This window comes from Arvicanthis niloticus, chromosome 1 (genome assembly GCF_011762505.2).
Source record: "Arvicanthis niloticus isolate mArvNil1 chromosome 1, mArvNil1.pat.X, whole genome shotgun sequence".
Taxonomy (NCBI): Eukaryota; Metazoa; Chordata; class Mammalia; order Rodentia; family Muridae; genus Arvicanthis; species Arvicanthis niloticus.
This window is the reverse complement of record NC_047658.1, coordinates 116,029,630-116,042,908: the sequence shown is the minus strand read 5'-3', so window position 1 is coordinate 116,042,908 and position 13,279 is coordinate 116,029,630. Positions and strand designations below refer to the sequence as shown.

At 40.4% G+C, this 13,279-nt stretch overlaps 1 protein-coding gene across 1 annotated transcript in view; it reads left to right on the top strand.

The window, feature by feature from the left end:
• Positions 1 to 4,823: 4,823 nt before the first annotated feature.
• LOC117714615 (solute carrier family 22 member 19) overlaps positions 4,824 to 13,279 on the top strand; it is a 36,423-nt gene continuing 27,967 nt past the window's right edge. The window contains exons 1-2 of the mRNA XM_034511173.2: positions 4,824 to 5,373; positions 6,493 to 6,596. Coding sequence (XP_034367064.1) covers positions 4,972 to 5,373; positions 6,493 to 6,596 — 506 coding nt within the window. The 5' untranslated portion in view covers positions 4,824 to 4,971. The remainder of the gene's footprint in view (positions 5,374 to 6,492; positions 6,597 to 13,279) is intronic.

Genomic DNA, 13,279 nt, shown 5'->3' with positions numbered 1-13,279 from the left:
AGAATCCAGGGTGCACTCAGCTGCAGGCCTCAGACCAGAGGAGGGGCGAGCAGCGGAAGGGGCGTGCTAGCACTGGCTATGGGTTCTATGGATCCCCCAGAATGTGTCTGGGGGACTCCTGGGTGTACTCACCCGCAGGCCTCAGACTGGAGGAGGGGCGAGCGGCGGAAGGGGTGTGCTAGCACTGGCTATGGGTTCTATGGATCCCCCAGAATGTGTCTGGGGGACTCCTGGGTGTACTCACCCGCAGGCCTCAGACTGGAGGAGGGGCGAGCGGCGGAAGGGGCGTGCTAGCGCTGGCTATGGGTTCTATGGATCCCCCAGAATGTGTCTGGCGGATTCCTGGGTGCACTCACCCGCAGGCCTCAGACTGGAGGAGGGGCGAGCGGCGGAAGGGGCGTGCTAGCGCTGGCTATGGGTTCTGTGGATCCCCCAGAATGTGTCTGGGGGACTCCTGGGTGTACTCACCCGCAGGCCTCAGACTGGAGGAGGGGCGAGCGGCGGAAGGGGCATGCTAGCGCTGGCTATGGGTTCTATGGATCCCCCAGAATGTGTCTCCATAAAAGAAATTTTACTAAAGCTCAAAGTATACATTGCACTTCACACAATAATAGTGGGGGACTTCAACACCCCACTCTCAGCAATGGACAGATCATGGAAACAAAAAACAAGACTAAACCAAGACACAATGAAACGAACAGAAGTTATGAACCAAATGGAATTACCTGATATCTACAGAACATTTCATCCTAAAACAAAAGAATATACCTTCTTCTCAGCACCTCATGGTACCTTCTCCAAAATAGACCATATAATTGATCACAAAACAGGCCTCAACAGATACAAAAAGATTGAAATAATTCCTTGTACCCTATCAGACCACCATGGATTAAGGCTGGTCTTTAATAATGACAAAAACAACGGAAAGCCCACATACACATGGGAACCGAACAATACTCTACTCAATGATGACTTGGTCAAGAAAGAAGTGAAAAAAAGAAATTAAAGACTTTTTAGAATTTAATAAAAAGGAGGACACATATCAAAACCTGTTGGACTCCATGAAAGTAGTACTAAGAGGAAAACTCATAGCTCTAAGTGCTTACAAAAAAAAACTGAAGAGAGCATACACTAACAACTTGACAGCACATCTGAAAGCGTTAGAACAGAAAGAAGCAAATATACCCAAGAGGAGTAGACAGCAGGAAATAATGAAACTCAGAGCTGAAATCAACCAAGTAGAAACAGAAAGAACTATACAAAATATCAACAAAACCAGGAGCTGGTTCTTTGAGAAAATCGACAAGATAGATAAATCCTTAGCCAGACTATGTAAAACTTGTATCCTACTATTTTGCTGAATGTATTTATCAACAGTAGAAGTTTGCTGGTAGAATCTTTTAGACTTTGATGTATGATTTTCTGTATTAGGATTATAGATTTTATAGAACACTAGAATAGAAGATATTAGAAAATAAAGATACTCCCCCAAATTCTTTGTCTATTCTCAAAATATATATTGAGCTATAAAAAAAAATAAAGTATTTCTCTTAATGAACCTGAGCATAGTTGGTTTCCATTGAGCATTATAAAACATGAGAAATTTTGATTAGCTCTACTTTCTGCATATATTCTCCCCTACTCATCTCTCCACTTTCAACCCACCTTAAGTCTTTTCACAGCCAAAATGCCCTCCCTCAATTTTCTAAACTCACGTATAAGCAACCATTCATTCCATGCTAAGACATTCTCAAACTTGAAATATAGTGTGATAATCTGAGCACCAAAAGAACTTACTGGATTCTGAACATCATTGTACACCTTCCTATGGCTCTTCTAGGAATAGAGCATGAACATGAAGTTTATTTTATTTACTTAACATGCGTCAGGGGCACATGGCTCCCCTAAAAAGAAAAAAGACCTATAAATATCCAGTAATAATACCATGAAGCAAATTGCATCTCAAACGCCTGACTACCACTTAATAAGGAATAGAGGATAAGAACACTGGAAGATGGCTGCAATGCACAGATTGGGTTGTTTGTTTGTTTGTTTGTTTTTGTTTTTATGAGAAGTGTATTTTTTGGATATCTAAAGATGTAGACCTTCATCCCTGGGACCCATGTAGTGTAGAACAGAAGTGACTCTCAATGACATTTTCTGACATCCACAGGAGCACAAGTGTCACATGCTCACCCAACACACACACACACACACACACTTATGCAGGCATTCACACACACATACATGCACACACACATACACACAAATAAGTAAATAAACAGCAAAAAAGAATTACAGTACAAAGAGGTATAACTGTTAGTAGAAGCTTTAGACTTTGTAAAACAACATCATCTTCAACATTTGCCTGTAATTCTTCTACTATATTGCATTTTAACTCTCATAAGTTGTTTATTTCATATATGTGAGCAAATATTCATAATAGCAGAATGTCCCTAATCAAACTTTAAGATTCTCAAAACTTTTATGATTACACTGTTTCTGCTATCAAAACAGAAAAATAATCCTCAAAATTTGTGCTGGTTTTTGTCAATTTATCATATACCTAATTATTCCTGAGATAATATTAATTCCTAGAAGGAATCTTAATTGAGAAAATGCCTCCATAAGATTGGATTGTTAGCCAACCAAAGAACATACATTGGCTGGACCTAGGCCTTCCCTCTCATATGTAGCAGATGTACAGCTTGGTCTTCATGTGGGTCCCGAACAATTGGAGCAGGGGCTGCAGGTCTTCTTGGGGGTAGTCTAGAAACTGAGGCTAGGCTCAGGTTTTGTTGGAGGATAACTTGGAAACTGGCTGGTTAGTTTGCATGAGTTTAAACTTAGGTCAGGTTTTCTAAGATGAAGTCTGAGCCCAAAAACATTGGTCTCTCAATACCTCCCCAAGGAAGGTAATCCTGGGGTGTATGAGAAGCATGCTGAATAAGTCATGGGGAACAAGCCAGTAAGAAGCATTCTTCCATGTCTTCTGCTTCAGTTCCTACTTCCAAGTTCCTGTCTTGAGATCCTGCCCTGACATCTTTGAGTAACAGACTGTAATGTGAAAATGAAAGACAAATAAAGCCTTTCCTTCCCAAATTACTTTTGGTCATGGTGTTTTATCACAGCAATAGAAACCAAACCAAAGTAAACCAAAGCATAATTATTACCTGAATCAACTTATTTCCATGTTAGCTTAGCCCTGGATAACTTCCATGAAGTAGAAACTTAAAGGCTGTTTGAAAAGTCTGTTGGATGGTGTTTTGCTGGGGCAAACACGAGAAGGAACTTTTCCTTAAAGTGGACACAGGTGTGAAAGGCTAAGGCAGACTCGGAAAGGAATTTTTCACTGAAGCAGACACAGGAGAGAGGATGTTCTGCTAAAGCAAGCATGTCAAAGAACACATAATGAAAAATTCTTTGCTAATGACACGGATGTATTGGTCCACCTTACAATGCATAGTTGAGCTGCATTTGTCAGCACTCCATGGAGAGAAACACACCAAAAACTTCTTGTGGTGTGCTGCAGTTTGTTGCCACTTCTGAAGACTCAGGCTGATTGGATGCATGCGCTGAGGCAAGACATGTACTGAGGCAAGGCACATGGAGGACATGTGATACGGAGTGACAGAGACAGCTTGGCTTGCTGATACAGTTAGCTGTAATGCTTGTAGGTCTCATGTCTTCACTGATCTTCACTTCCCTGAGAGAAGCACAGTCAAGAACTTCTCCTGGTGTTCCTCTTGGTCCCTCCTGCTGACTTGAACCAAGGCTGAGGCCTGACTATCTCTGCTAGGCTGTGTCACCACTGTTGCTAACCCAACTCTACCAAACTGGACTGCTGGTGTATTCATGAAGTGTTTGCAGATGGATCGAGCTGCCACTGCTTGCTAATCTGTGAACTGAACTGCTGATTTCTAGACAATACAGATGGGAGTTGCTCCAAAGAACCTTTCTAAACAGGTCCATCCCCCTACCCTGTATCCTTTCTTTCCTGCTACCTCTGGTGGGTGCTGAATTACAAGGGAGGTTAAAGTGTTTAAGAACCATAATTAAAAATAGAAAAAATTAAAGTTACACTTCCACCCTCTTCTGTGTCCATCCTTCTATCAGTTTGGGTAATAGGAATAAATGACATGATTTGACCTGAAGCAAAGATAAAGACTTGCACATTCCATGTATTAGTTACTTTTCTACTGTTGTGATAAAACACTATGACAGCAACTTATAGAAAGCATGGTTAATTGGGGGCTCACAGTTCCAGAGGAATAAGAGTCTATCGCCATCATAGTGGGGAGCATGGCAGTAGGCAGGAGGGCATAACACTGGAGCAGCATCCAAGAGCTCATATCTCATCCATGAAGAGGAAACAGAAAGAGTACACAGGAATGGCAGCCAGCTTCTGAAGCCTTAAATCCACCAGTCTCCCCGAACACGGCCAGAACTCCTAATCTTTTCCAAGTAGTAACCTTTTGGGGACCAAGTATCCTTCAAACCACCATACTTCACTTCCAAATGTTAACTTCTAAAGATTTTCATTAATCCTTTTACACAAATTCAGTACAAGACAAAATACTTAACTTCCATGAAGTAGAAAAATTAAAACCACTTTACTTTGGATTCTGGAAAACTATATATTCTGTTAAAGACTGCGTGAAACATAGTAAGTTAACTCTTGACTATTTTCTGGGAATTTGCAGATCAATGTCCACAGGTGGTCATGGGGCTGTGCACTGACAAACTTTCTCACAAAGTAGATCTTTAACAGATTCAATTACAAAAAGCCAATCATTGGACTATTCCTCTCGGTAACTCTAAAGCAGTCAGCTCCCTACCTAATACCTACTTAGAAAAGGGACCCATTAAGAACAGCTCTGGATCAACCCTATTCAGTGTGACTTAGAAAAAAACTTTTAGAAATCTAGATATAATTATCTTGCCTCTCATTAGAGATAGAGATTGGCCTAGATGGCCTTTCAGGACCTTATAATTCAACTTGGCAGCCTGGGGAAGTTCCAGATTCTTCACTTGATTTTTGTATTGATCTGCACTGTCGTATTCCTTCCTCACACTTTTTTGGAGAACTTCACTGCAGCCATTCCTAGTCATCGCTGCTGGATTCCCATCCTCGACAATAACACTGTGTCTGATAATAACAGTAGGATTCTGAGCCAAGATGACCTCCTGAAGATCTCCATCCCAATGGACTCCAACCTGAGGCCAGAGAAGTGCCGTCGCTATATCCAACCACAGTGGCATCTCCTTCATTTAAATGGCACCTTCTCCACTGTAACAGAGCCAGACACAGAGCCCTGTGTGGATGGCTGGGTGTATGACCAAAGCACCTTCCTCTCCACCACAGTGACCCAGGTCAGTCAATTCCTTTCCCCATCAAGACTTTATGATGGGACTTTACCAATAGCCTAAACAGAGCACATATTGTAAGAATAGCCTTTATTGGTTTTAGCTAGTGAAGTTATTTCTCAATTTACTATGACACACATATTTAATGCATCTAGCATTTTTTTTAAAATTTAATTAAGATAAATTAAGATGTGAATTTATTCTCCTTGTCCTTTTCATTATAGGGATGATCATTATTTAGGAAGCAACTTTTGTGCCAAGTCAATTTAAGCAAATAATTCACATGCAGTCTCATAAACATTGTGACAAGTCAGTATCATTAAGCTTTAATTTCAAGTTTTAAATATATGAAAGACCATATTAACCTACAGTGGCTGGGTAGGAATGTGGTTCAGTGCTATAGTAATCATGTATCAGGTGTTAGGCTGAGGATTCAAATCTTACCACTACACCAAAAAAAAAAAAAAAAAAAAAAAAAAAAAAAAAACCAAAGAGCAGTATGTCTGACCTTCTTTGATGACTGGAATGTGGCTAGTGGTTAGCACACTTCCCCGAGTGTTAAAGCCCTAGGTTCGATCACCAACATTGTCACAAACCATAGAAAAATAAAGTCAGTGCCCGATCTTCATGTCTGAAGTAGTCACAACAGATTTTTCTCCAACATACAATATTCTTCAATGGTCTCAAATTGCTGCATGATATGATCATATTTGAGAACTTCTTTTTTGATTTTGGGGGGTTTGATCTAGGTTTGGTTAGGTTTGGTTTGGAGACACGGTTTCTATGTGTAGCCCTGGCTGTTCTAGAACTTACTCTGTAGACCAGGCTGGCCTCAAACTCAGAAATCCGCCTGCCTCTGACCCCCAAAATGCTAGGATTAAAGGCGTGTGCTACCACCTCCCAGCCATTCAAGAATTTTTAGTACAGGTTAAAAATCACTAATATAACTTACAGAATTACAGGAAGAATCCTGGAAACAGGTTTGTTTAAGCTGAGACTGTATGGTTGAAATCAGAGGATGACGAAGCTAGAGAGGAAGATAGGGGTTGGCACAGTGGAGTGCATGCTGAGTAAACTGAACAAATTCCACTGACAGACTGCTATTCTGATTTTCTTCTCTTCCAGTGGGACCTGGTATGTGGATCTCAGGCACTGAATTCAGTGGCTAAATTTATATACATGACTGGTATCTTTATAGGATATATCGTGGGTGGCCATTTATCAGACAGGTAAGTGTCTGTGCTTTACAGCCCTCTCTATAGTGAGGATTTTTATCATCTAAATTGTTTATTCATTAAGAAGTAGTCGTTGCAGATTGTATTCCTGTATGTGTACCTTTTAGCCTAGAGATCACTGAACATAAATGGAAACGCTAAGCATTTAAAAGTCCGTGTATTGTGTTTTACATTTTAAAACTGTACTGCGGACACAGACAGGATGTGGTTTAGAGAAGTGAAACCGCATGATATAGAAAGATAAGAAGAGTTCACTATGGGAATGAGACAAATGTGTTTTACCATGTAGAACCTATTTGAATATTTTAGTGAAATTTAGTGAATATTTTAGTGAAATACTTAGTGTGAAACTCTTGATCTAGGACTCTAGGCCTCATGCTTCTCAGAAATTGTCCTAACTACCTAACTAGTCATAGTGACAAGAGAATAGAAACAGTTTTAATTACTCAAGCATGACAGTGGGATGTCCTTTGATACCTGTGGCATATGGGACAAGGTGCAATGGGTGTGCTGGGAAGCCATGCCTGTTGTTTTTACTTTTTCTTCTGCCAAAGTAGATTTTTTCTTTTAATTGAAAAGACTTTTTCATACACTATATTTTGATCATTTTACCCTTTCCTAATTTCTCCCAGATGCTTCTCACTTCCCTACCTAGCCACCTTTATGTTGTTTTTCTTAAAACAAACAGGAATAAAGAAGAAAAAAGAAACGTGAACAAAACTCACCAAACACACCAAAAAAAGGGGGAAATAAAATAAACAAGCAAAAGATCTATGAGACCAAAAACTTGCCCAAGCAAAGCAAAATGAAACCAAAAGTTGTTTGGGTTTTTTTTTTATATATATATCATTGAGATCATTTTGTTTTAGCCAACTATTCGTAGGCATTGAATCAACCCTGAAGTTCAATTAATATACTCAATGAGACTCCATTGGAGAAAACCTATTTTTCCCTTACCAGTGGGTATAAATTGCAGTTAGCATCTTGATTATGGGTAGGGGCCTGTGTCTACTTACCTCTCTTAGTACTTGAACCTTATCTGGGTTGAATTTATGCAGGTGTTGTGCATGTTGCCACAGTCTCTGTGAGTTATTATGTACATCAATCCTGTTGTGTCTGGAAGAAAGTTTACTTGAAGTCATCCCTCCCCTCAAGATCTTACAGTCTTTCCCATCCCCTTCCATGTAGTTCCTTGATCCATAATGGTAGAAGTCTGGTAAAAAAAAAAAAAATCCCATTTAGGAATGAGTGCTCCAAAGACTCTCACTCTGCTTATTGTCCAGTTGTAGGTCCCTGAATTAATTCCTATCTATTGTAAGAAGTAGCTTCTATGACTATGGCTGAGCAAGGTACTGATCTATGGGTTTTGCAATATGTCAGTAGGCATCATTTCATTGCTTTTGTAGAGGAATGGTAGTAGGTACTCCCCTCTGACCTACCTAGTGTCAGGTGCTGGGCCACGTTAGTAGTCTTAGATGAGTTCCAATTCATGGAGTAAGCTTTAAGTCCCATCAGAAAGTAGCTGGTTACTCCCTTAATATTTGTGCCTCTGTTGTACCAGCACACCTTGCAGCACACCCTTTCAGGGATTGCAGGATTTGGAGCAAGGAGCTATTGATGATGACTTCTCTCCTTAGGTAGTATACAGAGAACCTTCTAATGCCCTGAATGCTAATCCTTAAGGATGAACCTTCCAGTTAGGCACCAGTTTGACTTCTCCATGTTCACTGATATATGTAAGTGTAGTCTTCAGAAATGATGTCTTACCATCAGGTTGTGAAGAGGAACTAATAATCTTGACAACACAGGATACCTTTCCTAGCTTGGACATGGACAAGATTGACAGATTGGTAGCTCTTTCTTGATTCTTTCTCAATTCTGTGATGTTTGGGGGCTTCCATGAGGCCCCTTTGCTAACGACTCATCAAAATGTAACCCATTCTTGGCAGTGGAGGTTTTCCTTGGTGGCCTGAGCTGTCTAGTTGGGACACTGTCTTCCTATTATTTGATAATTCCATATAGATTCCTTTTGTGTGTGTGTGTGTGTGTGTGTGTGTGTGTGTGTGTGTGTGTGTGTGTGTGTGTTTTAGGGAGCTTTTACAGTAGGAAGGTTACATATAATTTTTTAAATATCCTTTAGTGTTGCTTCTCTTTCCTCATAGTCCCTCCCTTTACCTTTCTCTGTTATAACTTCTCTATTTAATCCTCTTATTATAATTTTCACTTTGTCTCTCCATAACAGTATATTCTATTTCCCCTTCCTTGGACATGCTCTCTTCCTCCCTAGTCCTTACTATGTGTGCTGTGGTTATTAAAATTGTAGTAAGCCTTTGGAAAGCTTAAAAACTAACATCAACATTGTGGTGATTTGAATACGAATGCTTCCATAGGCTCACAGATATGAATGCTTAGTCACCTTGTTGGAGTAGGTGTGGCACTGTTGGAGGAAGTGTGCCATTGAAGCTGGACTTTGAGGTTTCAAATGCTCAGGCCAGGCCCCACTCTTCCTGCCGCCTGTCAAACCAGATATAGAATGTTCAGCTACCTCTCCAGTACCATGTCTTCCTGTGCGCTGCCATGCTTCCCACCATGATGATAATGGACTAAACCTCTGAACCTGTAAGTCAGTTCCAATGAGATGTTTTCCTTTCTAAGAATTATTATTATCATGGTGACTCTTCACAGCAGCAGAGCATTAACTAAGGCACACATTAAAAGAAAACATATATAGTATTTATCTCTTCAGGTCTTGGTTACTTTACTCTGGGTGGTCTTTTTGCTAGCTCCATCCATTTACCTATGAATTTCATAATTTCATTTTTCTTAACAGCTAAATAATATTTCATCACATAAATGTATCACATTATCTGTATCTATTCATCAGTTAATGGGCATCTATGCTGTGTCCAATTTTTTGGCATTATGAATAACAGCAATGAACATGGATAAGCAAGTATCTCTGTAGTAGGATATAGTCCTTTGGGTATAGTTAGATCTTAATGAAGATCTATTCCAAGCTTCCTGATGAGCCACCACACTGATTTCCATAGCAACTGTACATGTTTTCAGTTTCACTGGCAATGGGTGAATGTTTCTCTCACTCCACATCCTCACCAGCATAAGCTGCCACTTGTTTTATCAATCTAAGCCATTCTGACTGGTATAAGATGACATTTCAAAGTAATTTTGATTTGTATTTCCCTGGTGGCTAAGGATGTTGAACAGTTTTGTTTTGTTTTGTTTTGTTTTGTTTTGTTTTTTTCTCACCCATATATGCCTTGTCTTTTGAAAACTCTCAGCTTAATGGAGTGAGGGATTTGGGTCTAGACTATTCTTTAACACGAAACTTTGACTCAGGGCCACTCTATCTGATTCTATATTCCTCGTTGATTTCTTTGCTTCTCACAGCATCCAGACATTTTCTAGGCTCAGAGCTAAGACATTATTACAAGTGTTTCCAGGCTCAACAGTTAACACATTTCTAAGGGAAAATGGAGGAACACAGATCTCATTAGTGGGAGTATTTGCAATGCGTTGCAGTGTTTATTTTTCCTTCCTTTTACAGAAGTATTTTTAAATATATCTCTGCTGGGGTTGTTTGGTCAATGCCTACAGGAAAAATGTCTGGCTCACAATTTCCATGAAGCTCTGTCTACAGCTGAAATAACAGGGTTTGCAGTATTCCACTGCTCCAGGCTAGTAAAGAAAAAGTTTTCCAGTCCTTTTCCATCTGAATGCTCAATCTGAAAAAGTATAAATATTTTGTTTATGGGAATCTCCCCATTAATCTTTTCTGTTCCATTCACTTTTTAGTGAGTCCAAAGTGTCCCTGTCTCTTTCAAGTTTTACATTCAATTGCCCACTGCCCATCTTTTTTTTATCTTTATTTATTTATTTATTTACACTCCAGATTTTATTCCCCTCCCAGTCCACCCTTCAACTGTTCCACATCCCATACCTCCTCTCCACCCCCCTGTTTCCACGAGGATGTCCCCACCACCTACCACCAATCCCAGCAGACCTCTAAACTCCCCTGGGGCCTCCAATCTCTTGAGGGTTAGGTGCATCTTCTCTGACTGAACCAAGACCCAGCAGTCCTCTGCTATATATGTGTTGGAACCTCATATCAGCTGGTATATGCTGCCTGGTTGGTGGTCCAGTGTTTGAGAGGTCTCGGGGTTCAGGTTAATTGAGATTGCTGGTCCTCCTACAGGGTCATCCTCCTCCTCCTTCCAGTTTTTCCCTCATTCAACCACAGGGGTCAGCAACTTCTGTCCATTGGCTGGGTACAAATATCTGCATCTGGCTCTTTCAGCTGCTTGTTATGTCTTTCGGAGGGCAGTCATGACAGGTCCCTTTTGTGAGCACTGCACAGCCTCAGTAATAGTGTCAAGCCTTGGGGCCTCTCCTTGATCTGGATCCCATTTGGGACTGTTGCTGGGCCTTTTTTTCCTCAGGCTTCTCCATTTCCATCCCTACAGTTCTTTCAGTCAGGAACAATTATGTGTCAGAGTTTTGAATGTGAGATGGCAACCCCATCCCTTACTTGATGACCTGTCTTTTTGCTGGAGGTGGGCTCTACAAGTTCCCTCTCCCAACTGTAAGGCATTTCATCCACATTCCCTCCCTTTAAGTCCTGAGAGTCTCTCGCCTCCCAGGTCTCTGGTACATTCTGGAGGGTCACCCCAACCTCCTACCTCCCAGATTGCCTGTTTCCATTCTTTCTGCTGGCCCTCGGGGCTTCAGTCCTTTTCCCAGACCCAATACCAGATCATGTTCCCCTCTTCCCTACCCCCACCCCCACCCCACCCCACCCCACACCCCTGACATCCACTTTCCCTTCTAGGTCCCTCCCTCCCCCCTTGTGGTTGCTTTCTTTCCCTCCCAAGTGGGACTGAGGCATCCTCACTTGGGCCCTTCAGCTTGCTGACCTTTTTGAGTTCGGTGGACTGTATCCTGGGAATTCTGTAGATTTTTTTTGGCTAATATCCACTTATTAGTGAGTACATACCATGCATGTCCTTTTGGGTCTGAGTTACCTTACCTAGGATGATATTTTCTAGTTCCCAATTTCCTCATTCCATTAAGCTGAGAATTTTTGAGTAATGTTTTACAAGAATGGCACTGGTATTTATATCAGAGAAAGTAGCAATCATTATGTTAGACACTGTTAAAAAGTCATATATGTGGTACATATTATATATAATTTGCACATAATTTTACATATATCTCAGCATTCTGCTTTAAATTCCCACATGCACACATATAAATACATCTTTAATGAGAATTTTAGTGTACTGGATGAACAAGATTTTTGTATTTAAAAGTCCAGATAACTGATTTGTCCATGTATTTTTCTATGGGCTTCTCCTAAGCTACATCTACAATTCTAACAAGAAGACAGCAGATAGACCAGCAATTTAGGGGTGATATCCATAGTTCCTTCTTGGAACATCAGTTATAAGCTGGGATTTCCATTTATCTGTAGACCAAATTTTCTAAATACCTGCAAGACTATTTCAAAATGTTTTCCAATCCTTGGAACCTTCTGGTTCCTTTGCTCTTTGTGTGCAAGAAACGCCTCGGGAGCTAGTCCCTTCATTCTGTGTCATTAGATTAAAATATAGAGAAAGGATAAAACTAGAAACTGGTTCTAGCTTTAGCTCTTTCTCCCACTCCCACTGCATTCCTGCCCTCTCTTCTCTTCTCTCTTTTCTCATTGCTTCCTCTTCTATGCGATATAGAAAAGTGAAAGGTGTGAACTCATGCATTAAGCAACTATGAAAGGAAAATTTTTATGAGTAATGAAGCCAATGACACAGAACACTAAGAAGTGGTACTACAGCTCATTTGCAGAGTGACAAGGAAGATAAGTTAAAAGGGTTAATTCATGTGTAACAAAATAGTAGATACAGATGTTTTTGAAATATTAAAAAGGACCTACATTTGTATCTTGTTGTTTTTGTAAGGTCTACATTAAATCCTAGTATTCCTCAGTAAGAGAAGACGTGCCTAACCCTCTAGAGACTTACAGTCCCAGAGAGTAGAGAGGCCTGGCCGGGGGGTGGGGGGGTGGAAACATCCTTTTGGAGACAGGGGGAGGAGGAATGGGATGAAGAACTGTCCAAGGGCAGACCAGGGGAGGGATAAGACTAGACTGTAAAAAGTTTTTAAAAAATCAAATCTGAAAAAGAAAAAGAACTCTCTGCTTAGTTCTGTACTCTATTTTAAATGAGTTATTTGTTTTGTTGATGTTAAGGGTTTTTTTTTTTTAGTTCTTTATATAATTTGATATTAATCCTCTATCAGATGTGTAATTGGTAGAGATTTTTTCCCATTATGTAGGTTCCTACTTTGCCTGAAAGATGGTGTCCTTTGCTGTACAGAAACTTTTTAGTTACATGAGGTCCCATTTATTAATTGTTGGTCTTAGTGCCTGTGCTATCAGTGTCCTTGTTGACTTCTGTCTCGACCCATTTTTCATTCAGTGGTGACTTGTTCAGTGTCCATGAGTATGTAAAGTTCCTGTTGCTTCTGTTGTTGACATTCAGTTTTAATCCAGGGTGGTCAGATAGGATGCAGAGTGTTATTTCAATTTTCTTCTATCTATTGAAACTTACTTTGTATCTGAGTATATGGGCCATCTTGTAGCGGTTCCATAAGAAACTGAAACAAAA